This window comes from Camarhynchus parvulus, chromosome 13 (genome assembly GCF_901933205.1).
Source record: "Camarhynchus parvulus chromosome 13, STF_HiC, whole genome shotgun sequence".
Classification (NCBI taxonomy): domain Eukaryota; kingdom Metazoa; phylum Chordata; class Aves; order Passeriformes; family Thraupidae; genus Camarhynchus; species Camarhynchus parvulus.
In genome coordinates, this window is record NC_044583.1 from 11,833,158 (window position 1) to 11,858,676 (window position 25,519).

The window sequence follows — 25,519 nt, forward strand, 5'->3', positions numbered from 1 at the left end:
CGCCCTTCCGTTCCCCCATCTCCCACCGGGGCGGCATGAGAGAGAGACACCATGGGGTGATCTCCTCTTTCTTTCTCCCCCTTTCCCCCCGGGCCGACAGACCGTCCCCCCGTGAGGTGACAGAACCGCTCCCCGCCGGGTCCCCCCCACACGCGGTGCCCCCCGCACACTCCTGGCACTACGTTTCCCATGGGGCCGCGCGGCGGAAGCGGAAGTGGCGTCTCTCCGGCGCGGCACGCGGGCCGCGCCATGGCCGCCGACGGCGGCGGCGGGCGGGAGCTGCTCGCCCTCATCCACCAGCACCTGCTCCGCGGCGGCTTCGCGCGGGCCGCCCGGGAGCTGCAGGCGCAGAGCGGGCAGGTAACGGGCGCCCGAGCCGCGGGGGAGGCAGCGGGGGCGCGGTCCCGGAGTGCGGGCCTCGGTGGGGCCGCACGGCCCGGTCCCGGTTCGCGCCCTCACCGACCACCGGCAGCGCCACGTGGGTGCCGGGCACGCCGCCGGCCCGCGGCTCCACGCCGGCCGGCAGGTCTGTGCTGGACGCACGTGGTGTCCCGGCACCCGGCGGGTGCTCCCGGAGCCCGCGGGCCGAGCCGGCCGGGGAGAACGCTGGCAGCCCGCCCGGTAGAGGCTCCGGTAGCGGGGCTGCTGCTCCCCGGACACGTGCGGCTCCGGGAGAGGTCTCCGAGGAAACACGCGGGGCGGGGAGTGGGAGGGATTCACCGGGAGGTGTGTGCCGGGAGCGCGGTCCCGTTTTCCGGGGAGGTTTGGATGGGCCCCCGCGGTCGCTGTTCTGTCCGGTGGGCACATCCCGAAATTGGGTCGCATTTGGGTCGTGCTTGACTGGTGTTCACTCTGCTTTCACAGAAATTGCTCCCTTCCCTCTCGACCTCTCTCGAGGACATCTTTACCCACTGGGAAAAGTAAGTCACAGGAGGGAATGAGTATCAAATAGATTGCAGACTGTGCTGACGTCTAGGCTGCATGGCACGTGTGATTTTTATTTGTTGGAATTCCGTGTTGTCAGAGGATTTCTGGTGATAACTGTGCTCAGTAGAACTTTCTCCTAACCTCTGGTTTCACAGCAGTTCGTTTCAGATGTTCAGGCTTATGCTTGGAGATAAGTTGTTACTTTAGTTTTGAGCAGCTGATGCTGTTTGTGCTGGTTGATGCTGCAGTGTTGTGGAGCTCAGAGTCATGCTTTACTGTAAGAAATCTGTTCCAGTTCTGTTTCACTTTCTTTTTAAAGCCACGTGCTTTGCAGGATTATTGACCCGAGAACAGAGGAGTTGAGCAGGTGCTGAAATGCCAGAGCTCTTACACGGACTTAAACCTTGGCATAGATCACAGATGATGTGACTCAGAGGAAGTCTCTTGGTTTCAGCCTGTCCTTTCAAGTCCTTACATGTTCCAAACCCCCCTTTGAAGGTCTGCAGCAGGGAGCCTTCCCATCTGTGCTGTTTGCACCCACCCTGTGCCTTGGTTGGATGTTGAGTGCAGCACTGTGAGGCCTGGGGCAGCCTCAGTGCTGGGTTTGGGGGAATCTGTGGGGTTGGGAGCTCTGGAGTGAGGATCTCCTTAGCATGGCCATGTCAGCAACCTGGGGAAGAGTTTTTTCAAAGGTGTTTTCTGCTCAGTGCCTCGTGCCTTGCTCTGGTCCTCCATACCTGAGCAGGAGAAAAGCTGGGTCTAGATGAGGATGTAGCAGCCTAGAAATGGGTTTGCAGTTCTTCCCTCTCACAAATTGTTGCTCTCCTGGGTGCTGATGGTGGCGTTCCCACGTACTGGTTATCCTGCCTGCTGCAGCAAACCCCCCCAGACACTGTTGCTTTTAAACTTGAGGGGTGACAGGGCATTTGCATCAGGTTTAATTCCTCTTCCTTCAGCATCACCCTTCTGTTCTGGTCTTGCCCCACAAAGACATCTGTTATTCCTGGTCTGCCTGGTTGGGAATGAAAATGAGGGAAAATGAGGGATGTGTTGGCCACTGTCTTTATCCTGGAGTGCTCCTGTGAGTGAGCTGTCTTTATCACATCCTGTTGCTCATAGGCTTTTAGCCCAAAAATATCCTTCCTTCATCTACCCTGTGGCTCTTGCCCTTCTCACCAAGGCCAGATATTCTCAGATATTCCAGAATGCCACAGGGGCAGTGCTGGCAGACACCATTCCTTCCCCTCACAGGGCATCCCTGAGCTCCTGGTCACAACAAATTCTCACATCGCTCTGTGCTGTGCTGTCAGCTGCCACTGGATCAGGATGGTGTTGCAGGATCAGAGCTGCCTGTGTAGGCTGCCCTGTTGCTTTATTAAAAGATTATTGGAATAGTCACAGGACTTTCAAAGAGCAAACGTGCCTTTGGCTTAGCCTGCTTGCACAAAACTTGCTGTTACGGCTGTGCTGCCAGAACACTCTGACACCAAGCACAGTCTTTACTCATCAAATTGTTTAACTAATCCTGTTTTTAAAACAGATGAACAAATAAAACAGGCTAAACTGGCCCAGAAGTGAGGATATTTGCTTCTGATAACTGTGTGTCCTAGGGCTTAGAAGCATTGCATGTGTGAGTCACACCAGGATGTTCCCTGTGTTCCTTGTAATAAAGCAAATGTGTTCTCTTTAATTCTCAAATGAAAACATGGGTAACTTTAGCCACATCATTTCTTCTGGTACAGATGGGATTTAGAGCCTGGAGGAATCTTTCTCCAGCTTAATGTTTTAACACAATTGAGCAGCTTAAGTGTTTAATACTTAGGTGTTCTTTTCCTCCTCTTTTTCTAACACATCTTCTGTAGGTCCAGCCACTTCCTTTCTTAAACTTCTCTGCAACCTGACTTTCCTTTTGACTTGGGAGCCCAAGTTCAAATGGCTTTTGTACCCTTTAGATTGGCTTCTCCTGGCCCTCTGGAATGCCAGGACCTGGTATTTTGGGGATATCTGCCCTAACCCTGAGGCTGCACTTACTCTGAGGCTGTGGCTGTAGCCCCTGGAGAAGGAATTTGTTCTGTAGGAGGCCTTCTATCCAGCACCAGCTGGCTGTGTATGTTTTTACTTCTCTGCTAAAGTAAGAAGGAATCTGCTCAGGGCACAGAAAAATCATCTAGGTTTAGTATTTACCTGAGTGTTGCAGGAATACGTTGTTCTTGGAAGTTTACTGAGGACTGGAGATGTCTCTTGGAGGTTAGAGAAGTATTTCCCACCCCCTTAGGAATTCCTCTGTAGAGAAATTACACTGCCTATTCTTAGGCTGGAGCCTGATCTGAGAGTAAATGAATAATTATATTCTGATTTGTTCAAGATATTTTTTCTCCATTTTGACACCTATTGTCTTCCCATAGAACTCCACCAAATTCCAAGAGAAGAAATGTGAGTGATGAGGAGGCAGCGATCCCAGAAAAGATCAGAGTTCCCGATCCCGTGAGCAGCTCTGAGAGCTCAGAGAAAGAAGAGGATGAGAAAGAGAAGGCAAAAGCTGCAAATGGTAGGAGCCTTTTATCTCCCTGGAGTTGGCAGGGTAGGATTGGAGACTTGTGTAGGAACAGCCCAGCTTGCTTGGCTGGAGAAAATGCTTGTAAAGTGATGGCTATTTGTTTGTGCTCACAGAAAAATAGGACAACTAATTTAGCACCCCCTTCTCATGTGGAGTTTCTGAGGAGCACAGATGTCTGCTGAAGCTAGAAAAAACCTGCTATGATTCATTGGGGAGGGATGGGTGTTGTGCTGGGTGATGAAGCTTTGGGAACCTCTTTCTGCCCACTGTGGAGCACCTTCTAGTTGGTCCCAGGTGTGTGTTGGGCCAGCAAAGGCAGGCCTGTTTCATGGGTCAGGGAAGGTCTTGATAGTTGGTTTGGAAGGCCAGTGCCCTCTGTCTGAGTTGGGGATAGATCTTGGGTGCAGCTGATGTGGGAGGTGTTGGCTTGCAGAGTCTAACAAAAACTTGTGTCTGATATATTTTGGCAGATTGGGCTGATCTGCTATAGACCAGCCTTTAGAAAAGTGCAGATCTTGACAGATTCCCTGTCTTGGTGGCTGGGAGAGCGATGGGGTGGAGGAGCAAAGTACCTGCCTGTCTTGGGGACAGCAGTGGCAATGGTCTTGGGTCAGGTGTGCAGATGGGACCCTGCCCTGCTGCTGGGGCCCTGCTGCAAACCAGAAACTGTGTTGGTGTGAGACACACACTCACACAGCTGTTCTGTGGCTCTCTCCTGTGCAGCAGCCAGCCTTCCTCTGGCCACGAACTCGGTAGTGAATATAGAAAGCAGTGAGGAAGATGAATCCTCGTCGGAAGAGGAAGATCTGGCTGGGAAAGGTGCAGTGACGGTAAGGCAACGCTCCTGGCTGTGAAGGCTGGTGGTACTCTGAGGCCAGGACTGTCCCAGACTCCTCAGCATGTGTAGAATTGTGTCCTGGGGTGGAAATCATGTTTAAATGACCCTCCTGTGCTGCCATAAGCCTTTTCATAGATATTTGTCCCCCAAATGCTGCCTTGAAGAGCTCTATGGCTTACCTTGCTGCCACATTGCTGTTGCAGGTACATTGTCTCCAGTTTAGCTCCCCATCTGTGTTTAGCCTTCTAAGTTCCTTTATTTCCCATAGGTGACAGCAGCTGTGGTGGGTGGCAAAGCTGCCAACTGCCTGCATTCTCCTCCCAAGGCTGCTGCCCCAGCAGGCAGAGCAGAGGGGCTCTCTGCTGCTGACAGAACTGTGCTCTCCAACAAGCAGCAGCCCAACGCCCCAGCTGCAGCTCCATCCCCAGCCAAGGCCAAGAAACTGCCTGGTCCTGGGAAGCCTGGACATGCCACAGCAGCTGTGGCCAAAGTAGGACAAAGCAAAGCTCCAGTACCAACCAAAGCACCAGAAGGTTCCAGCAGCAGCAGTGGCTCCTCATCCGAGAGCGAGGAGGAAGAGGAGACGCCGACTGCGAAGGCCCCAGCCCCCAAAGCGGGTAAGGAGCCTGCAGGGTGGTGTAGATGTGTGTGAGCTCCAGCTCTGCTGCAGATTGGATCAGAGACGTGCCTTCAGCTTGTTCCTTTCAGCTCCCTTGCTGGAAAGCTCAGAGTGATGCTTGTTCCTTGGGGAGGCTGCTAGAACATTGCAAAGCAGCCAGCTCTGAAGCTCCGTGGGATGGATGCAGCGTGCTTGCTCCCATTTCAAGCAGCAGATCCTGTGCTAAGATGTCTGGCAGCACCCAGCACGTACCCAGGGGTTGGGGCTAACAGTGTAGCATGTCCGGAGGAGGTGCAGTGCTAATGCTGCTGATATTTTCAGCTTTATGGAAAGGCCCTCCAGTGTTTTCTCTTTATTCCCAATTGCAAAGTGATTCGTTTTGGGGTTTGAAGTCTTCAGGGAAATCTTTAAATGCTTTGAAGTGTGTCTGTGTGTGTTGGAGGAGGAGGGTGAGAAATAGATCATTGAAGTTCTGGAAATGATCCTCCTCTTGGCTCTTATCCAGAGGAGGCCCAGCCAGGCTGGGTGCCCCTGCAGGGAGCTGTGTGTGGCTGGGCAGCACCCCATAGTGTCAGAGGGGGGCCAGGAATCGTTTCCCATCTCTACCTGCACTTGAGGAGAGCTGTTTGTGGGCCAGCATTTGTCTGGAGAAGCTGTTCCCAGCAGGCTATTGATGTTTTCAGCAAGGCTAGGTCCCCTTTCCTGCAAATCCCCTTAGCCCTCTCTGTGGCTCGTTTTGCTTCCCTGACTTCAAAAGCCACATTAGCATCACACTCTGGGGGCCCAGAGCAGGCAGCAGCTGTGACATCTCCTCGTTGTGTTTCAGAGCTGGCAGCTGGGGCTGAGAGCAGCAGTGAGGAATCAAGTGAGGACACATCCTCTGAAGAGGAACTGGTAATTCCAGCCATCCAGGTAACCTCTCCAGCATGGATTCTTTGTCCCTAGGAAATCATTTCCCTTCTTTTGAAGAAGAGAGGAAATGCTGCAGTGTTGTATTCTGACAGCATCCCTTCCCTTGGGTGTTTGAGATCCCCAAGACCAGAGCATATGCCATGTGGCTGAGAGCCCCACTAAACCCTGCCGACATCAACCATTCTATTCCAGTTTTTTCTAGTGCCTGAGGCTGAGGGAGATCCTTGGATCTGTAGGAGGTGATTAGTATGCAATTTGATGGATGTAGTCAGGCAGTCCATGGAGAAAGTGACTTGCTTCAGATAAGCCACGGCTCATGGGTCTGAAAAAGCCTGTCCTGGTCAGAATTAGCAAGGTAGCTGGCTTTAATACAGATTCCATGCAGTTAGAGCTTTCAACTATTTTCTTCCAAGGTGTTACCTGATTCTCCTGTTCCCTTTTGTTTCCCCTGTTCCCAGGCCAAGCCAGCTGTGAAAACAGTGCGGTCTAATGCAGCACCTGTGAAAAGTGCACCTGCTGCTGCTTCAGTGTCCCTGAAGAAGAGTGCAGTGAAGCAAACAGCCCTGGCAGCAAGCCAGGCCAAACCAGCATCAACAGCAGCTCCCAGGGCTGCACAGCCCAGTGACACAACAGAGAGCAGCAGCTCCTCAGACAGTGAAGATGAAAAACGTCCATTGGTAACCCAAGTGCCTGTCTCTGAGATCCTCCCTCTCCTTGCATGCCTCTCAGGGCTAGGAACTGCAGTGAAAAGAAAATTTTGTAAATGCATGTAGTGTGTAGCAAAGTCATGTTGGGGGTGGGAGGAAGGAGGCGTGAGGTGTTAAAAGGCACCTCCGTGTCTTTGCTCTGAGCTTTAATCAACCCATTGTGCCTTTCTTAGAAAAATCCATCAGTACTTTTAAAAGAAAAAAAAAACAGTGATTCTTTTCCCACCTGAAGAGGCAAATTAACATGGTGGAATTTGCTTCTCAGGTATAAATTGCAATAAATAGTGTCTAATTTGTCAAACTGTAGTGCAGCTCAGCTTCCCTAGTGGGGAGAGTGCAAAGTGCTGCCTTGTACCTCACTGGGGGGGACTGGTAGTAGCAACAGACTGATGAGGAGAGCCAGATGAAAGAATTCCTTGTGTCCTGCCAGTCACTAATCTTCCTTCAGGATTTGCCTTTCCTGGGGGGCTCTGAAATTTCTTCCCTTGATTATAGTCTGAGCAAATGAATTATGCTGCAGTGGGATTTGCCTTATTTTGCCCTGTTCATATCTTGTCTAGACAAAGCCACCTCCAAAATCCTCCCAGGCCATCCTATCCCCAGTGAAACCTACACCAGCAGCATCACTCTCTGTCAAAGCATCTCCAGCAAAAACACTTCCAGTGTCCCAAGGGAAGGCAGCACCAAAACCAACAGTGCCCAAGCAGGTTAAAGCCTCACTGGGAAAGACTGCTGCTCCTACGAAGCCTGCTGAAAGTATAAAGCCAGTGGAGAGCTCTGCCTCGTCAGCCAGTGAAGAGGAGGAGCTCCCTGTGCCCATCAGCCAGAAGGTAGGTGCTGCATTCAGCCCAGTGCCAAGGCATGGAGTATGCAAGACAAGTGTTTATCCCTTAAATGCTGCCACTGATCTTGTGTACCTTGTTTCTGCAAGTACAGCCTCACTCTTCTCACACCAGTTGTACCAGAGGAGGTGGGAGGCAAATGGTTTGATACCAGCTATTCACTCCTGCCCCTCTGGAGTGGCCTTGTGTGCAGGGTCACAGGAATCTTGGTCTTGGCTCTCCTGTGGGGTTTGGTCAGAGTTCTCAAACCAAAGGAGAAGGACTGGGAGCTCACAATGGACTCAGGTGGCTAAACTCAAAGGGCTGCAAATCCCTTTCTGAGAGCATCCCTAGGCACATTGTACTGAGACCTTCTGCCTCAAGTCTGAGCTGCAGGGGCCTTCAGAAAGTGCCCTGAAAGCAGTCTTCAGGAGATGCAGCCTTACTGTCTGCAAGGGAGGAAGGGAAGCTGGGGGTAGAGCCTCACGTGTCCTTGCAGGGAGGCTCTTTGTCAACACGTCCTTTGACTATTGACAGGCAGGAGCCAGCAAGGCTCTGCATTTTTGTCTTCATAGCCTTGGTCTGCTAAGGTGGGTGGAGGGGGATGTTTCTCTCACAGTTGGCTCTGTGCTGCTCTCTTCCTGCATGATTGATTATATGTGAGGATTCAGCTCTAGGTGTCAGGAGCAGCTATTTGATGGCTGTGCCATGAGGTCTCACTGTAAAACCGTTGAGATTTGTCCATTTTAGCAGGGTTTCTGTGCTGGGGTAGGTTTGTGTCCTTCAGTGTTGATTCTGTGAAGCTTTCAACAGCAAGTTTTACCTGCTGATTTAACCACTTCAGCATCTTCCCTCTTGCAAACTGACATGTACCCCTCCACAGCCAGGGTCAGCAAGGAAGAGCCTGTCATCAAGGGAGCTCTATTTTTGCTATGCAGGCTGTTCCTTCCCTTGTTAGTAGCCTACAGACAGGGACTACGAGTGAAGCCTGAACATAAACCATTGGGCTTAGCTGTGTCCACAGTCCTGTCCTCCCAGTCAAACTCTTCTTAGCTCATTCCTCACCATCTGCTACTTGGGCATATGCTAACCACTGACTTACTGTATCCTGCAACTTCCTCTGGCTTCTGTGCAAGATCCAAACAGATACAGAGCGTTGGAAGCTGCTTCATCTTTCCCTGTGGGGGTGGATTAGCACAATTAAAATGAACATCATGCCTAAATTGAACTGCTTAATTGGTATGTTTACCCCTGAAGACTCAGGAATATTTAGTCGAAGAAGTTGACAAGGTGTTTGCATATTTTGGGGGGACAGGGTAGTGATGGGGGACAGTCTGATCTTAAAGATGCTGTGAGCTGCTTTTCTTTTGGAACTGCTAATTTTGCTCTGCTGCTTCTTTCCTGAGTGTTTTGAGCCAAAGGTGGCACTTGAGCCCTCTATAGACAGGCTTTGGCTTCTGTTTACAAGGAGTGGGTGTGAGGTACACGTGCATCCATGTGTTGGGAACCCGTGTCTTCCTTGAGCATCCCAGGAAAACCCGCGTGGGTTGTGCTGACAGAAGTTGTGCCAGCAACTTTTAATCTTGGACTGCCGGCTGCATGGGGAGAGGCCAAATCTCCCAAGAGACAGAGGGTCTCTTTTCCTTCTTGAACGCTGTTCCCCCTCCTGTGCAGGTGGCAGTTGCCCCTTGGCTGGGCTGTGACACAGCTGAGGTGCTGGTCCCAGTGCTGGTACAGGCAGTGCTCACACAGGCAGTGCTGGAGTGTGATTTTACAACGTGCTGGGCACACGTGGCTCAGTGTTGTTCCTCCTCTTGTCATGCAGCGCTGCAGGATGCAAATGGACCCAGCGAGTGGCAGATGGGTTGTGAGGGAGCTGAGTCATCACACTCACTGAGCCACAGGCAGCTCCTGCTTTGGGGGCTGGAGAGGGAGCAGGAAAAATGATTTCCTCTTGAGTTATTTTCCTCCTCTCTGAGTTACTTCAGTACCTGTGACTCTCAAGCTGTCAGGAGCTCTCTGCCTGGTTTACCTGCTCCCTGGATGCAACTTGGCTGTGCTGTTGGCCAGATCCCACCTGAGACTGTCATCCATTTGATGTGGATGGATGTACCTTGGCTGCCTCCCAGAAAGTTCTGAGGCTGTGTAAACCTTATGGTGGTTTCTGTTATGTTCTTTCTGTGTGTTATGATGCCCCTGCGTGGCAGCTCTTTCCCACTCCATTGCTAAGTTAGGAAGTGGAGCAGCCCTGTACTGTGCATCCACATAGAGGGAGAAGCCAGACCATTGCTATGAAGCACTTAAAACTCAGTAGGCTCTAATCTTGGTAAACTCTTCCCTTGCACAGCAGTGTTCAGAACAGCAGAGAGGAGTTAGCACGTTCAGAGCAGTGTGTGTGAATTCTTCTGACTGCTTCAAGTACTTGTGTCTCTTCAGCATTGCAAAGCTGGCCTCTCTCCTGGAGATTGTGACTCACTGGTATCAAAACAAAACAGAGAAGTGAGGTTTGCGGTCTCCCCTTCCCAAGCACTTGTGGAGGTTTCTGTTTCTCTAAGCAGAGTCAAAATGTGCTTGGCTCGTTCAGAGAGCTGTTCTGTAATGGGATAAACATGCAGATGCTGTTGTCTGTTTAGTGTTTGGCTCGGAGATGATAAACAGTGCCCCAATGGCAGCCCATGGCAGGGCTGTGCCAGGAAGCACAGTAGGACTGGTCTTCCCAAAAGGCTACACTGGTACTCTCTGCTGTGGGCTGTGGGGATATCACTGCATTAGCAGCATAGCAGGGATGGTGCAGCCGGGCAGGAATCTCTCATGGAGCACCAAAGCAGGCTGGCATCACATGCAGGGTGCACAGGGCCTCCCTGCCCTGGCAAGCACAATGTACTCCTTGGCAGAGCAGCCCGGAGATGAGCCATGAGTGGAGTAAATGAGCGGGTGCAGAGCACTGCCAGCCTGGGGAGGATCTGCAGGGGGGGAAATTCCCAGATCATTCCACAAGCACTTCCTCTCCTCTGCCACCACTGACCTTCAGTGTGCAGGAGGGGGATCTGCAGCCCTTGGAGAGGAGTCAGGGAGAGAGAGAGTCTCACCTGGCAGTTGTGTATCTGGGGCACGGGTGACTGTGACTTCCTGGTACTGACACAACAGGAAAGGTGGCTTGTGGTCTGTCCTGGAACATCTGGGTGTTCACAGGTGCTACAGAAAGACACAGCCCAAGTGAGTGTCAGAGGTGTTTTGTTGTCTGGAGATTTCTAAATTCTTAGACCTATTGACAAATCAGCTTCCAAGCTGAGTTGCACTCTGTCTCTGCCTGCCCTGTGTTCCCAAGCCTTGTGTCAGCCCTGTGTCTACACTGAGCTCTCCAGCAGCTCTGGGCTGTAGCTGCTCCAATGCTGTCTCTGAATCTTGCAAATGTGATGGCCCAAAGCTTCCCAACTCCTACTGATTCCCTGAACTGTGGCTAGATTGTGCTGAAATGGCTTCCTTGGAGTGGGAGTCTTGGATTTGCAGTGCTTCTTCTGTCCTCAGCCAGTGTCTCTGTCTCAAGAAAGAATTGCTTTTAGAAGCTTACAAGCACTATTAGCCTGTGTGTTCATGTAAAATGTGCTTGGGCTTTCTGTCAGAAGGAAATTGCTAAATTCAGAGGGATCTATCTACAGCAGCTCAGCCCAGGCAGTGGCTGAAGCCCCTTCCACTCATAACACACCAACAATGGTGAGAATATTAGCAACAGCTCTGTTAGGGTAAAACAAAACCCAACCTAAGCTGAAACTGCACTTAAACTGCTAAACAACACCTGTACTAATACTGCACTTGTGGGCCTGTGTTTCCTTTTTGTTAAGAGGTTATCAGACCAGCCCAGGCCTATTCCAAACCTGAGCCAGGCTGCTAAAGCTGGGCAGCCTGAAAAAGCAGTGGTCAGCACCTTGAAAAGCCAGGTTTCAGAAAGTGGGAGCAGTGAGTCGTCTGACAGTGAAGAGCAGTCTCCTGCAGCACAGGGACAGCCTCCAGCAGCTGGTAAGTAGCCAGGATCCCTCACCTGCATCCTTATGGGTTTCATACTCTCCCCTGCACATGGAGCAGCTCCTGCTCTGGACAGCCCCAGAGTGCAATTCTTTCTCACAGTGACAATCTCTTACACTTTTCCTGCAGTGAAAACCAATTCTGTGCCCCAGCCAACAAACGTGAAAAAGGCACCAACTTCAGCACCGGCCACAGCCCCTCCAGCTGTGGACAGCAGTGATGATTCCAGTGAGGACTCACATTCAGAGGATGAAATAGTCCCTCCTTCCCAGGTGAGGAGCTGCTGATCCACTGGCTGTGTAGGCTTTAATGCTGCACTCTCAGGAGTTGGGAGGTGGTGGTTGTGCACATGGTGCAGTGCAGAGCGGCCTCCCCTTGGCTGGATTAGGTTTCCTTGGCTGTGCTGTGGGTCTGGCTGACCCCAGCTCTGGGTGCACGTCTCAGCCACAGCAATCCTGCAGTGTGTGAGAGCAGTGGAGAGTGTGAGTGCTCTGACAGGAACGTGAGTAAACACACAAGCCCAGGCTTTCCCTGGGACTCTGTCCCCTCTGCTCTGCTCCAGGAATTTAGGCTGGAAAAGCAGCCAAATCCTTCCAGGAAGAGTCTTTCCATGACCTATGTAGCTCCAAGGCAACCCATCGCCTGGTTCCTCACAGACCTCTGAAGTTTTTTGGTTTCTTTTCCACAAGCCTTGGGAGGATGGCAGGATCTGCCTGAGGGTAGCACAGCAGTCCTGCTGCCTTTCAGATGGAGAGAAGGGAAGGTTACTCCATATCTGTGCTGAGAGCACCCCTGAGTGTCATGGAGCTGATCCCAGCTCTCCCACTGGATTCTCTTTGTGTCTCCATGCCAGTCCTACAAAGCTGTGGCTGAGCTCCCTGGGGCCACAGCTGCCTTGGTGTGAAGCTATCCTGGGGGTGTCTGCATTTGTGCTGCAGTTTGAGCCCAGGAAACCACATTAAAAATCCCCACTGGCTGAGGAGCATGGCTGCTGTTCCACATGGTGGTGGCCTGGCTGGTGTTCTGAGCCCAGGGCTTGGTGGCCCAGCACACTTCATACCCCACACTTGCCTTTGCTGGGAGGGGCACATTATGAGCACTCAGGAAACCCTTCCCCATGTTGGCCTGAGGCTGTAGCTGGTGGAAAGGCTGTCTCCCTCCAGCTGATGGGCAGGCAGCCATCCTGAGCAGTTCTTGAGTACAGCATGTTTATATTCCTGGGGTTTTATACAATCATGCAGTTGCTGTAACTTGAGCTTTGTGTGAGAGGGCCGAGAGCTCGCGCTGGGCTGCACGGCGAGCGGGGCCTGCTCCTTCCCAAGGCAGATGATGTGTGGGGGAAATGTCAGCCCACAAAGGCCCAGCTTGTCACAGATCTGCGGGGGGAGAGCTGCTCACACAGCCTTGTCAGTAACACAAACCAGCAGGCTGAGTGCTCCCCCGTGGCTCCTTCTCCCTCTTCTGCTGGCATTTGTGTCATGGTCCTGTCCTCAGTGCCTGGTTTCCATGCCCCTGGCCTTTCTATTTTTAACCCTTCTTATGGTAAGTTTGATGGGAGGTTTTAAATGTGAGGCAACAAAATTGCTCTTGTTAATTTGACCCCTAGTCTGTCTTTTGGCTTGTGGACCTGGAGGCAGATTTTCCCTGTGGTTGGTGTCTTTGTTTATCTCTGTTGCCAATTAACTCTTGGTGTGTGATTTTTAGAGTGTAAAAGACATCAGGGAGTCCAAGTGCCCTCTCTGCAAAGGTTTACAGCTGCAGACTTGCTGGTGCTGCAGTGGGTAGGGATTCACAGCCTGCAAGCACAGCACATTTCCCCTGCCTGCCCTCAGGGTAGGTGCCTTTGGGGCACTGAGATAATGCTTTTGGGGTGCTGGCCCTCATTTCTGCTCCTGGCTGTGCCAGAGGCCTTGCTCAGAGGCTCATGGGAGGTAGATCTGGTTTGTAAAGGAGAGAATTAAAAAACAAAAGGTCTTGGTGCTGTGCTGAAAATGATGGAAAGGCTTTGGAGTTGGTGCTGGATTGGTGTATGCCTCTGTATCTTTTCCCTCCAAGTTTGCTCTGTCCTGATTTTCTTTTTCATCTCTTTTAGAGTCTGTCCCAGCAGAATGTCAAAGTAACTGCAGTTTCAAGCATGGTGGCTGCAAAGGCAAATGCCAGCCTGCCTTCAGGGAAGAGAACAAAAACCCCTGCTGTCCCTGCCGTGAGCAGAGTGTCTGAGAGCTCAAACACTGATGCCTCAGAGCACAACATGCTGGCAGGAAAGGTAATGATGGAGGAGACCAAGGTGGGGAGCTTTCCTGGGGAGAGGGAGAAGATGGGTCTGCCTGGGGCTGGTGCCACATCCCCAGCTGAGGGATGTGTTCCTGAAGCCAGGAGAGAGGGGCTGCCCTATCCTGACCAGAGTGATCCTGCTGTGACATGAGGCAGAGGAGCAGAGGGCAGCCCTGGTACCTTTGCTGTTCCTGGCTCCCAGCTGGCTGGCTGCTTCTTTCCTTTTGTGATAGCAGTTGTCTGCTTGGCTTGGGCTGACTGTGACACAAACTGCAGCAGTACAGCTGAGGAAGGGCCAAGGTGCTCCAAGCCCATCTACTCTGGGCTGCTGCTTATAATTCATGGATGTGAGCAGTTAGTTATTCCTCCTTCAGATCTATTTCATCTCCCTCTCCATAGGTCCCTGCTGCTTCTAGCCAAAAGCAAACGGTTCCAGTGGGAAAAGCTCCTCCTGCCAGCACTGCCATCCCAGGAAGTTCCACTGCCAAGGCAAGGCAGCCAGGCCTGCAGCCAGGACAGGACACCCACCCAAGCCAGGCTGTGCCACCCACTCATGCAGAGCACACCTCAGACAGCAGCATTTCCTCTGACAGTGACGAGGAGGAGACACCCAAGGACTCTTCCAAACCTGGTCAGTTCTCTCCAGAAGATGCTCTCGGTGCTGCTGGGATGGGGACAGCCATGGCAGGTTGGCAGTGGTTGGAGAGGCATTCCTCCTCTCCAGCCTGGCAGAGCACTCCCCTTTTTTTGGAGGCAGAAAGGCTTTTGGTGGCAGTGCCTGTGCTGGGAAGGTGAGCTCAGCCCCAGGCAGCCGTGGTTTAACAGGAGGAACTCTGCTCTTCCAGCAGGCTCCCTACAGAAACCAGGAGGGACGCAACCAGCCCACAGCTCCTCCTCAGAGTCCAGTGAGGAGGAGGAGGATGCAGCATCACAGGTATGGTATTGAGCAGGCTGGGTCCTCTGGGGTCTTGCAGCTGGTTCCTAAGTAGGACTGAGAGCCTCAGTTCTCAGCCATAGCAGACGGGGTGCTGGGTGGGTTTGCCAGCAGGGAAGTGGGGGTTCCCCAGTGCAGTGGTGTGAGCAAGACCTTTTGGCAGAGAGAGAGAGAGAGAGAGAGGAGCTTTTGAACCTGGAATGCTTCCCCAGGCAGCCAGGCCTTGGGTCCAGGGTTCATGGTGCCTTCCCTGGGAGAAGAGACAGCAGGATATGGTGCCTTGCAAGGGTTAAACCAGAACTGGTGCACAGTGCCAATAGCAGCAGGGATTTTTTTCCCCCACTTTAGTTTGTAACTTAAGCTGTGTCCAAGCCATGAAATTGCCTTTGTCAGTAACGTGCAGGGCGTGCAGCACATCTGCAGTGCATTAAGTGTGGGTGGGTGCAGGCCAGGAGCCTCCCCCAGCCTGCCTGCCTTGCTGGGCGAGAACAAAGGAGAACCTCTGGCTGAGCTGGTGTCTGTCACTGCTGGCCCCTCTCCTGCTAGCCCTGGGCTCTCAGAGCTGGCTCCACAGGTGACCAGAAGTGGGCCCTTCACTTGAAGTATGAGGATAATAGCAGCAGAGACAGAGCTGCATGTCTGGTGTGTGGGAGGCTGCCCTCTGTGACTCCTCAGTGTGTCTGTGCTGTTTCAGTCCCTCCTCACAGGCTACCCAGTCCTCTCCAAGACCCCAGTAACACCCCATGCACCAAAGACGGTTCTCCCCCAGCCTGGGGGTGAGGTGGGGCCAGGGAAGGGAGCTGTGAGTGCTGCAAACTCCCTCGCCAAGGGCTCCCTGAAAGCAGCCATGGCCAACAGCTCAAGCAGCGACAGCAGTGACTCTGACACAGATGACAACCAGGTGGCTGCAAACCACAAAGCAGGTGGGTCTCTGTTGTATTGTACTAAATCCCACGGAATATTGCAGGTCTCCTTTGGCAAGGTTGGGAATTTGCTTGGCCCTGGAGCAAAGCTGTGCTGGCACAGGGGGGTGGCACTGGGGAGGGTGGGCCCTGTTCCCAGTGTGTCTCTGCCATGGAACCACAGCATGGAGCTCTGCTGCCGTCTGCTGGCTTCCCTGGCCACAGCACAGCTCTCTCCCTCAACAGCCTGCTTGTGCTGGCTGCCTCCAAGGCTCAGTGCCTTTGCCTCTTCCAGCTTTAACCACAGTAATGAACAGGAGCAGGTAGGGCTCTCCCTGGAGCCAGTGCACACTGCATTGCTGGCTTCTGTGGAAGGCTCAAACACTGCCTGAAGAACATCTGCTGGTATTCAACCCTCCCCTTGGGCTGTGTGGTCTCTGCAGAGGAGAGGAAGCAAGTGAGAAGACCTGTGGAGAAACAGAATGTCCCACCATTTCCCTGGTTTGTTGGCAAATTGGAAAACTTGGAGCTGAAAGCTGCTTCTGCTCTGGTGTGACCCTGGCACCTTCAGGTGAACTCTGGCCTGCTCTAGAAGTTCAGATGGGTCTGTTGGTCCCATGGGCACGTCATGAAATTGTGCAAAGGGCTGTTGAGGAAGACCGAGCTATCTATATAGAGGCTCAGGAGGGCCCAGGGGCTCTGGGCTTGGCCACTGGTGGTGATTGCAGGAGGCAGTGTGGAGACCCCCACCACCTTGGGAAGTCCCCAGCTCACTGGGGATGGTGTCTTGGGGAAGGACTGCTCCATCTATGCTCACCATCTTGTCAAACAGCCAAAGCTCTTGTGGCTGTTGTCACCCACTTCAGGCTGAGGCATCTTTCTCTGACTGCTACAGATGCCAACAAGTTTAGCTTTTTTGGGGGAGAAGAACTGGATGCTCCTCTTCAAATGCATATTTCCATCCCCCTGCGACTAGTCTGTGTAATGAATGCTCCCTGAGTTTCTCTCTTTTTGTCTGTTTCTGCAGAAAACAACCACCCTTCAGGGCAGGAAGCTACACAAGCCTCCAGCAAAGAGAAGGTGGCAGGAAAAACAGAACCAGGTCATGCCAGCCTCAAAGCTTCCTCACTGAAGAAAACCCTGGCAATGAAAGAGAACAATTTTGGGGCAACAGGGGTGCAAGTGACCCCAGCATCATCACATGCCCTGCCCTCCGTCCCACAGCCGCAGCAGCCAAGCTCAGGGAGTGAAACTGAGGTCACCACTGCTGCTGAAGTCCCTGCAGTGCAGACAGCAGAGGGCTTGGAAGTGAAGAAGAAGAAGAAAAAGGAGAAAAAAGAAAAGGAGAAAAAGGAGAAAAAAGAAAAGGAGAAAAAGGAGAAAAAAGAAAAGGAGAAAAAGAAACCATCCTCCACAGCAGACGAGGCTGTGAAAACATCCAAGAGCAAAGACAAAGAGAACAAGAAGCAGAAAACGTCTCAGAAGCGGAAGCTGACGGGAGAGGATGCGGCTGTGGGGCAGCCCAAGGAGAAGAAACGGAAAGGGCAGGCTAATGAAGAAGCACCCAAGAAGAAAAAGAAGAAAGCAGATGGTGACCTGGACAAGGTGGCAGGCAGCAAGGAAAAGAAAAAATCAGCTAAAAGTAAGCATCTACACTTGGGGCCTAGTTTGCAATAGGTTCTTGCAGCTCATGCACTGTCAGCCTCTGCAAGGCCTTGCAAATAGCACCCACTTTCCCATTGGCTTTCTCCTTGGCTGCTTCCCTTGTGGAATCAGTCATGTGGCTTGAAAAAGGTCTCTCAAGATCATCAAGTCCAGCCATTAACCCAGGCCCATCCCCAAACCATGTCCCCACATACCATATCTACACATCTTTTAAATGCCTCCAGGATTGGTGACCACAGCTTGTTCTAGTGTTTCAACAACCCTTTTAGTGAAGAATTCTTTCCTAATACTCATCTTAAACTTGCCCTGGCTCAACTGCAGGCTATTTCCTCTTGTCCTGTCACTTCTGACCCTTCTACAGCTTGTTCTGTAGTGGCCTGCTGTCTGCCCTAATCCAAAGGCCATTTTTTTTTCTTTACAGTGCAGCCTGTATTTGCAAATCAGAGCTGGGTTTGTGCTCTGTAGAAAGAAAAGAAAAAAAAGAAAGAAAAAGAAAAATAGGGAGAGGGGATGTGAATTGGCTGGGCCAGGTCTGATGGTGTTTCTGTTCTGCTGAAACACAGCCCTTATTTTTGGAGGAGACAGACTTGTCAATTGGCTCCTATGTGAGCTGTTTAACAGGGATGAGAGGAGCCTCTTGAGCAGTTGTGCTGAGCTGAACCTCATGTCCACCCTGTGTCAGCAGCTCCCCTGGCTCTCATTTCTGCCATGTGCCCATCTACTCCAGCCCTGAAGCAGTTCCTTGGAGCAGGTGGGCAGCAGGAGGTGGAAAGAAGGGAATTCTGTGTAATTCCACCCATGTGTGTACACGGATGGTGGGATCAAGCTGCTCTGGCTCAGGGGTATTAGGGAAACATCCCTGGGTGCAGCTCCCTGTGGGTAGAGCTCTGCCTTCACCCAATTCCTGCTCTGGAAATCTTGCTCAGGTCTGGATGTGATGGAAATTTACTGGAGATGCTCCTACCAGTCTGTGCTCCCTCTCAGAGGCTGACAATACCAGAGTCCCTCTCTTAGTTGGCTTTTCTTTCCCACTCCTAGAAAAGAAGACTGGAAAAGAAAAGAAGAGCAAAAAAGCATCTTTGGAAGGGGCACCTGTAGCAGATGACTCTGCTGAGGTTCACAAGAAGAAGAAGAAGGTATGTGTCACACCCTGGGCTGTGGTACTCATCCTAGCTGGAGAAGGAACAGAGCCATGTCCTGGCCTTGCTGGCAGTGCAGGGAAGCCTACAGTTCACTGTGGCCAGTCTGGAGACACCCTGACCTTTGGTTGGGGTTGGAGTGACTCAAAGGCCTTGTTCCTGTATTGCTGCCCTAGGAGATTCCTCTCCCTGGAATGCTCAAACCCAGGGACCCTTTGGTGGCAAAGGACTGTGTCCTGTCCAAGGAGCAAGTGCTGCTCTCCAGCTGCCTGCTCATCTCATTCTCAGCAGAATCTGGAGTTCCTGAGGGCTTGGTAGACTTCTGCATCCCATCCCAAGGGCTTGAAGGGGTGTCAGAGGGAGACTACAGAATGTTCCTTGTGGTGGCTGCCACCTCTACAGGGACATGTCCATGAAGCCTCTCTGGCTTTGCTGCGTCCTTCATGTCTGTGGTGCAAATGATACTGATGTATTTTCTCCCCTTTGCGTTTTAGAAGAAGAAAGAAGCTGAGCCTGAAGGATTGTGAGAAGGTACATGGCCTGTGGGGACGGGCCATGGGCACCCTGAGCGGCGTCACCTTGGCCACATTCAGAACTCCTGGGCCAGATTTGGGAAGACAGAAAGAGCCCTCTGAGAGCTCCCTGAGCTAGCCTGGCCCTGGATCAGAGGGCCAGGGAGTGGAGCAGTGTGAGGAATGCCGTGCAGCCATGTGCTGGCTTCTCTGGATGTGTCTGACCTCAACTCTTTAGCTGCTGAGATGTCCAGCCTGGGTGTTGCTGACCTCTGTCACAGCAGAGATGAGTGGCCTCTGGCAGTGTCTGTCTGTCCCTGCTGACCCCAGGGAGCTTGGAAAAGTGATGGGATTAGATGGTGATGTTGTAGCCACCTGCAAGTGGACCAGATGCCTTTGCCCACGCTCTGCTCAGCTCTAAGGCTGCTCTCCTCCTCCCCATCCCTAACTTTTAACTCCTCTCCCCAAAGGTACCGCATTCCTGTGATTAAAGATTTATGGGTGAAGATCAAACAGAAGAGAGGAAAAGGAAGCTCACCTGGAGAATTCCAACTTTTTTTAAAATAGTAATTTATAATTTAACTGTGACTTTTAGAACAGCTGTGTAACTTTCTGCCTCCTCCTGCCCTGCTGAGGCTCAGAGATGTGTTTATAGTCCCTCCAAATGGAATGGAAGTGGAGGAGGCAGTTTGATCAGAGCAGAGCATAAACTGCTTTTCCCCTTGTTGACACCCAGCCATCCCTCTCTCTTACCACAGAGCTATATTTTTGAGAAAAACTTTTACCTTTTTTCCCCTTCTCCTGTGACTTGTGGTGTCAGTCCTTTTGCTACTACAAAGAAAGCTCTCGAGTTTCCTTTTTACTCTAACACTGACATCGGTGATTATCATGTCCCTGGAGTTGCACTGAACAGTTGTGTCCAGCAGCTGTTCTCAGCCAAGGCAGAGTCGGTTTTTGTGTTGTTTTTTTTATGAAATACAAAATAAAAAAACAACAAACAGATTTTTCTTCAGCTGCTTTCAGGAGAGGCCAAGGCTGGCTGGCTCTGGAGGATGTTATGGGTGGGAGAGCAGAGCCCAGGGTCTGCCTGTCTGGGGCAGGGGGACCCCAGGCTCCCAATGAAACCAAACAAGGGATGGGACAAGGAACACAGCCAGTCCTGGGTGGAGATACAGCTGTCCAAGTGCCTGCAGAGATTTTTCTTGTATCTCTTTTTTGTTAAGTTTCATTTCTTTATAACCTCGGACAGCTGCAAACAGCACACGAAGCCCTGCTGGAGTTGCTTACAAGGCTTTGTTATTCAAAAGTTTATTTGAGGTTATTAGCTTGTGAGATCATTTGTAAAGGAACAATCAGATACATTCAGGAAAATTAGAAGCCCCTCTGCCTATGGCTACCCACTGCTGAGGCTGTAGGCGAATCTCTATGTACAAATCTGAGCACTCCACAATAAAAACCCATTTACTCCAGGAATCTGACAGGGCTACAGCCTACAGCAATCAGTTAAGAAGCTGGTGGGGGTTATTTTGCTGCTTTTAATATTTGTTCAGTCTAAGGAAGCTTTAGTTCTTCAGCAGGGGTGAGCTGCACTGCTGCCTGGGTGTTGTTGGAGGTCGAGTCAAAGAGAACAGGATTTATGGATCTGAGGTGGTTGAAATAATTTTCCAGCCTGCTCTACCCACCCTCTGAGGGGACTCTGTCTGATGGTGGTGGCAGCTGTGCAGCCAGGGAAGGGTGCCCAGGGATGCCCACTGTTAACTGTCTTGGAAAAGCAATGTAAGAGCAGAAAAAGAAAAAATTAATCAGGAGCTGAAGGAGCAGGGATGCTGAAGGCAACTGCTGGCATCCTCTTCTACTCTTCTGTGGGGGAACAAGAGGAGATACTCAGTAAAACAGCTCAAGGACTTCCCCAAACCCCTCTCCAGCAGTCCCCAGGACTCTGGGGGCTCTTGGACACTCACCTTTGCTTGGGTTCACAAGTCGACCCCAGAGAAGATCATCTCCTCTGGCTCTGGGGTGCCAGCAGCAGCACTGGGAGCAGCAGTGCCTGCAAAGGGAGGGCAGGATGTGGGTGCTGGACCCTGGGGCTGCCCCATCGCCCACCCCCATCCCTCTGAGGGCAGCAGGGGAGAGCCTGCACCCAGTGCTGCGTGGGGGGCAAGGGGGCTCATGGAAAGCCCTGACTGCACACCTCAGCTCCAGCTGCCTGCGGGGGGCCGTGGGTTTTGGGATCCCTTAAAGCCTCGACATACTGGCGCTGGACGGGTGAGGGGTGCTCCCTGAAGCCTGCATGCCCACCTCTCCTAGCTCTACTCCCAAGCAGTCCACGCACACTACTCCTTCCTCCCTGGCCACCTACCGGGGCAGTCCAGCTTTTGCCGAGTTTCAGTGCCCTCAATCTTGGTGCCATTTTTGTAGCAGCACCAGCAGTAGCCAGAGGAGAAGAGGCACTGCTTGGGCAGGTAGTCGCCGTTCTCATCGCACTGGGGGCGGAAGCGGCCCACCAGATCACTCCCAAAAGCTGCCTCTGCTTGGCACTTAGTTAGCACTAGGGCAATAGAAACAGAGGGGACACTCCATCAGCCCCCAGGCCCTTCCCCTCAGCAGGAGATTCTATCCACAAACAGTTAAAGGTGAACAAGCCGTGCTCGGGGACCTTTCTGAGGCTCTTGGTCTGACCAGGGATGGAGGATTTGGGGTGGGGCTCCAGCCTTTTGTTCACCCCAAATGCCCTACAGGCAGAGATGTTCTGTGATGTCCTAACAGCCACAAAACAGGGGCTTCCCACAGAACAAATAGGTCCATGTGAGATATGCCATGCCAACAGCTCCCTGCCTGTGCCCAGCTCTGCAGTCCCATCCCCAATACCTTTCTCTGCTGGGATTGTCTTGCGGTCCTCAGACTTGGGGTTCTTGGCCTCTACAAACAGCAGCCACTTGTGCAGCCAGGACTCGAAGGACTGCAATGAGAGGGTCCAGCACATTAATGGGCATGGGGGAAGTTCGCCCCAGGGGAGCCATGTCCTGAGCTCTGGCTTGGACAGCGAAGGTGGGGAACACCATCCCCTTCCTTTGGGTGGGAGCAGCCCAAGCCTGGCTAAAGCCAGACTTTGTTTATCCTGATAAATGTCCCTTCCCAAAGCACTCCTGGAGAGGAGGCAGGTGGGACAGGATGACAGTGACAAGCACTGACCTTCCAGTCCATATGATTCATGGTGCTTCTCAGGTGCTTCAAGTTGTCCATCAGGTTGTCCTTCAGCTCCGGGAACTTCCTGCTGGGGTCTGCTTGCTGTAGAGCAACCACCACAGTGAGGGCAAAGAAAAATGAGGTGGGGGGTGGGAGTTGGAGTTCTGCTGGTGTCAGCCAGACATGCTGCAGGAGGTCAGAGCTCCCACCAGCTCTGAGCACCCCCAGAGACCCCAGACCAGTGCAGGAGGCAGCTGTGGGGGTGCAGGGGACCTTACCAGCAGCAGGTGCTTCACGATGTCCTCGGTTTTGTTGCTAGCAGGGGCCTTGAACTTAAGAGAAAAGGCAAAGGGGCAATGTGAGCACGGCAGCAAGGCCCGAGGGCAGCAGGAGTGCCAAGCAGTGGTGCACTTCTCTTACCGAAAGGTCTTCAAAGGATGCAGGATGCAGGACATTCATCACCAGAGGCGTGTTTGCCTTGGCCATCTTCATCTTATTCACTGGCTTGGCATCTGCCGAGGAAGGAGAACTGTGAGGGGACCCAACCGGGTTGGGTGGTCCAGGAGGGTCCTGGAGGGATTGATCCCTTCTCCCCTTCCACCCCCCAGCACTCTGGTGCCCATGGGGCTACTGACTGGCAGGCAGCTTCCTCTGCAGAGCCTCCAGCTGCAGGTTCTGGGAGGTCTTGGTCAGCTTGCTGATCTGCCCGCTCTGCTGGTACACGTAGTAGATGGTGACAGCCTGGCCGGCGATGAGCAGCGCCACCAGGATGGACAGCGTGGAGAAAGCGGCTTTGCGCCCCAGCGCAGACCTGCGGGACACGCACAGGGAGCTCAGCCGCCCAGCGGCAGCAGGAGGTGACATCCTGCTGTCACCCCCTTCCGGGGGTTTGCAGCCAGACAAATGCAAATTCCCCCATCGCAGAGAGCAGAAGTGAAACCTCAGCACCCATCCACACCGGGAAGCGAAACCCACAGTGGGGGCGGGGGAAGGGGAGACACGGGAGGGGGTCCAAAGGGCACGGGACAGGGGATTTTGGGGAACAGCATCACTCTGGGCATCGCCTTCTGCGGGATGATGAAGCCGCTTGGAAGGCATCTCGCCGGTCCATGGGGCAGAGGACACGACTCATGGGATGTTGTTTAAAATGTTGTGCCCGATCCTGCCCCGCTGGCTGAATGTGGCGCTGTCGAGGTGCAGCGGTGCCCCGGAGGTCCCCCCCTGTCCCTGCTCTGCCCGGGCTCTGCCCGGCCCAGGGACAAGTCCCGAGCGGGACGCGCTGCGCGGGCGTCTGCCTGGTGACTGGTGACGTCAGAGCTCCGGGGCTTCTGATTGGCTGCAAGTTTTGGGTGGGGTGTCCCCCCCTGCTGGCGTTGGGACATGGGGAGGAGTTGGGACATGGGGGGGCAGCCCCATAAAGCCATTCGGGTCCAGGGTCCGCTCCTGCCCCATGGCCACGCCTTCATCCTGCCTCTCCCACAGCCTCTTCCCACAGAGCTGCTTCCCCCAAAGCTTTAAGCCATGGCTCCACACCCCACCCTGTGAGCCAGCCCACCCCACCGCCACGCCTTGTCCCCTTGGCCCAGCGGCGCAGTGACCCCCTTCATCCCGCTGCCACCCCGTGCCCTCCCAATCCCACAACCACCCAACTCCCCCCATCCCACAGCCCCCCCGTGCCCCTGCCTTGCCTCACAGACCCTCCCACGGCCCTCTTAGCTCCACAGTGCCCCATTCCCATAGCCTGCGCCCCATCCCCTGCCCCATAGTCACTCTGTGCCCCCTTGACCCTACTGTATCCCCTTCCATCCCACAACCACGCAATAACCCCCCTGCTCCACGTCCCCACTGTGCCCACTTTGCCCTCCCCGTGCGCCCCATCCCCGTGTCCCCAGCAGTGGCACCTCTGGGTGTCCCCAACGCTGAGCACACCGCTGGCGCGGTCAGAGATGAGGTCGCGCTGCTCCTCAGCCATGGCTCCGCTGGGCTCCCCGAACACAATGAGCACCCCCCGGGGAGGCTTCTGGAAATACCCTCGGGTCCCCACCCCGCCCTGACACCCGAGGGGGGAGGCCAAAAAAAACCTGCTATTGGCTGCTGGCACTTGCATCACTCGTTGTCAGGCAGAGCTCTGCTCCAGAGGTCTCCAGTTCAGAGATGATGCTGGACACGGTCCTGAGCTCCACGGCCGCTCTGTGGGGCTTCACTGCCCACCCCACGCCGCCAGCAGGTCACCGTGCCCAGCTGGTGACACCGGTGCCATGGACCCAGAGGTGCTGGTACCCCTGGGGGGCAGGAGGTGAGAAAACGGGGGTGGCAGTGGGGAGGGTGAGAGGAAAGGTGCGAGGAAGGAAGTGGGGTGCAGAGCTGGGACAGGGGGGTGGGACACCATGGGGAGGACCCCCCACACCAAAAGCTGAGCAGGACCCTCCATGGGGGCACAGTGCCAGGGTGCACCCCTCCTCCCTGGCCCCCTCCCCTGCTGCTGGGGAAAAGCTGCACTGGGGCTCAAGCCCCTCCTTGAGGGTCACTCTGGACCCTCCCTGTGGTGGGGGTTCTTGGCCAGCACTTCTCAGGCTGAAGGGATGGTGACTAAAGGATCAAGGGCTTCCAAGCCCTCCTTCCTTCTAGCATTACCCTCTTTGCTTTGCCTGCAGCAGCTTCCAGGGGCTGAACCCCCAAAGCCAAGAGAGGAGGAACAGCCCCTGGATGTGAGCGATCCCAAAGCACCAGTGGGAGTGGGGCAATGAGGGTCTCCAGCCCCCCACAGCCCCACAAGGGCTCCATGGGCAGGAGCAGCCACCCACCCCATAATGCTGGATTTGGAGGTGTTACACAGTGTCCCAGAGCAGCACAGGGGTAACAGACCCCCATGTCCACGCTGGGCCGAGGGTCACACTGAACCCAGCACCAAGCTGGCTCCGGCGTCAGGACTCAGCACAATCCTGGCCAGAGCTCAGCCAAAAGTGAAACTGCAAATGTGGAGTTGAAAGTCCTGCCTCACCCTACCTAACCAGGCACCACGGGTTACCTGGCAAACCCCCTGGGGCGAGCAGGGACATGTTTCAGAGACTCCATTTCTTTTCCTGATTCAGTCCTGAGCCTCCCAGCTGGCAGGACAGCCCTGGGAGAGCAGACGAAGGGATAATTTCAAAGCACTTACAAGGGGTAGGGTGGGGTCTCCTGGCAGGTGCTGTTCCTGGAGGAAACGTGGTGGGATGATGCTCCTACTTTCCTGGTGGGAAATTGCAGCCCCATACAGAGAAAGGTTTTGGTGCCTGGAGCCTGATCCTGACCCTGCAACCCAGCTGAGAAAGGCCTGGGCACCCAGGGAATCACACAGCACTGCCCCAGGGTGTCCATCAGCCTCATCCCAGGCCTGTAACAAAGCTGTGTTTAGAAACATTAGAGGGGTTTAGAAAGAAAATAAAAAGAGAGAAGAGATTGAGAGAAAAGGGAAGAAAGAGAAGTAAAAAAAAAAAGGAAGGAAAAAAAAGGGGGGTGGG

General features: G+C 53.4%; 2 protein-coding genes across 5 annotated transcripts; one reads left to right on the plus strand and one right to left on the minus strand.

Moving 5' to 3' along the window:
- Window positions 1–227: 227 nt before the first annotated feature.
- TCOF1 (treacle ribosome biogenesis factor 1) lies at window positions 228–19,836 on the plus strand. 3 transcript variants are annotated; one of them, XM_030957498.1, is made up of 18 exons: window positions 228–360; window positions 865–920; window positions 3,333–3,475; window positions 4,208–4,314; window positions 4,591–4,939; window positions 5,768–5,853; window positions 6,312–6,530; window positions 7,121–7,390; window positions 11,224–11,398; window positions 11,534–11,676; window positions 13,497–13,670; window positions 14,078–14,309; window positions 14,524–14,612; window positions 15,307–15,535; window positions 16,542–17,156; window positions 18,218–18,315; window positions 18,813–18,849; window positions 19,301–19,836. In XM_030957498.1, the coding sequence occupies exons 1-17, from the start codon at window positions 250–252 to the stop codon at window positions 18,843–18,845; spliced, it is 3,129 nt and encodes a 1,042-aa protein (XP_030813358.1). In that variant the 5' UTR covers window positions 228–249; the 3' UTR covers window positions 18,846–18,849; window positions 19,301–19,836. The 3 variants fall into 3 exon arrangements, with proteins under 3 accessions (XP_030813358.1, XP_030813356.1, XP_030813359.1); XM_030957496.1 differs by having other exon boundaries at window positions 18,813–19,836; XM_030957499.1 differs by having other exon boundaries at window positions 14,527–14,612; window positions 18,813–19,836.
- Window positions 19,837–19,968: 132 nt separating this feature from the next.
- CD74 (CD74 molecule) lies at window positions 19,969–24,022 on the minus strand. 2 transcript variants are annotated; one of them, XM_030957500.1, is made up of 9 exons: window positions 23,918–24,022; window positions 22,652–22,827; window positions 22,437–22,528; window positions 22,295–22,348; window positions 22,023–22,118; window positions 21,699–21,789; window positions 21,190–21,378; window positions 20,792–20,877; window positions 19,969–20,690 (listed from the first exon to the last, which is right to left on the minus strand). In XM_030957500.1, the coding sequence occupies exons 1-8, from the start codon at window positions 23,986–23,988 to the stop codon at window positions 20,804–20,806; spliced, it is 843 nt and encodes a 280-aa protein (XP_030813360.1). In that variant the 5' UTR covers window positions 23,989–24,022; the 3' UTR covers window positions 19,969–20,690; window positions 20,792–20,803. The 2 variants fall into 2 exon arrangements, with proteins under 2 accessions (XP_030813360.1, XP_030813361.1); XM_030957501.1 differs by lacking the exon at window positions 21,190–21,378 and having other exon boundaries at window positions 20,110–20,690.
- Between the last annotated feature and the right edge of the window lie 1,497 nt (window positions 24,023–25,519).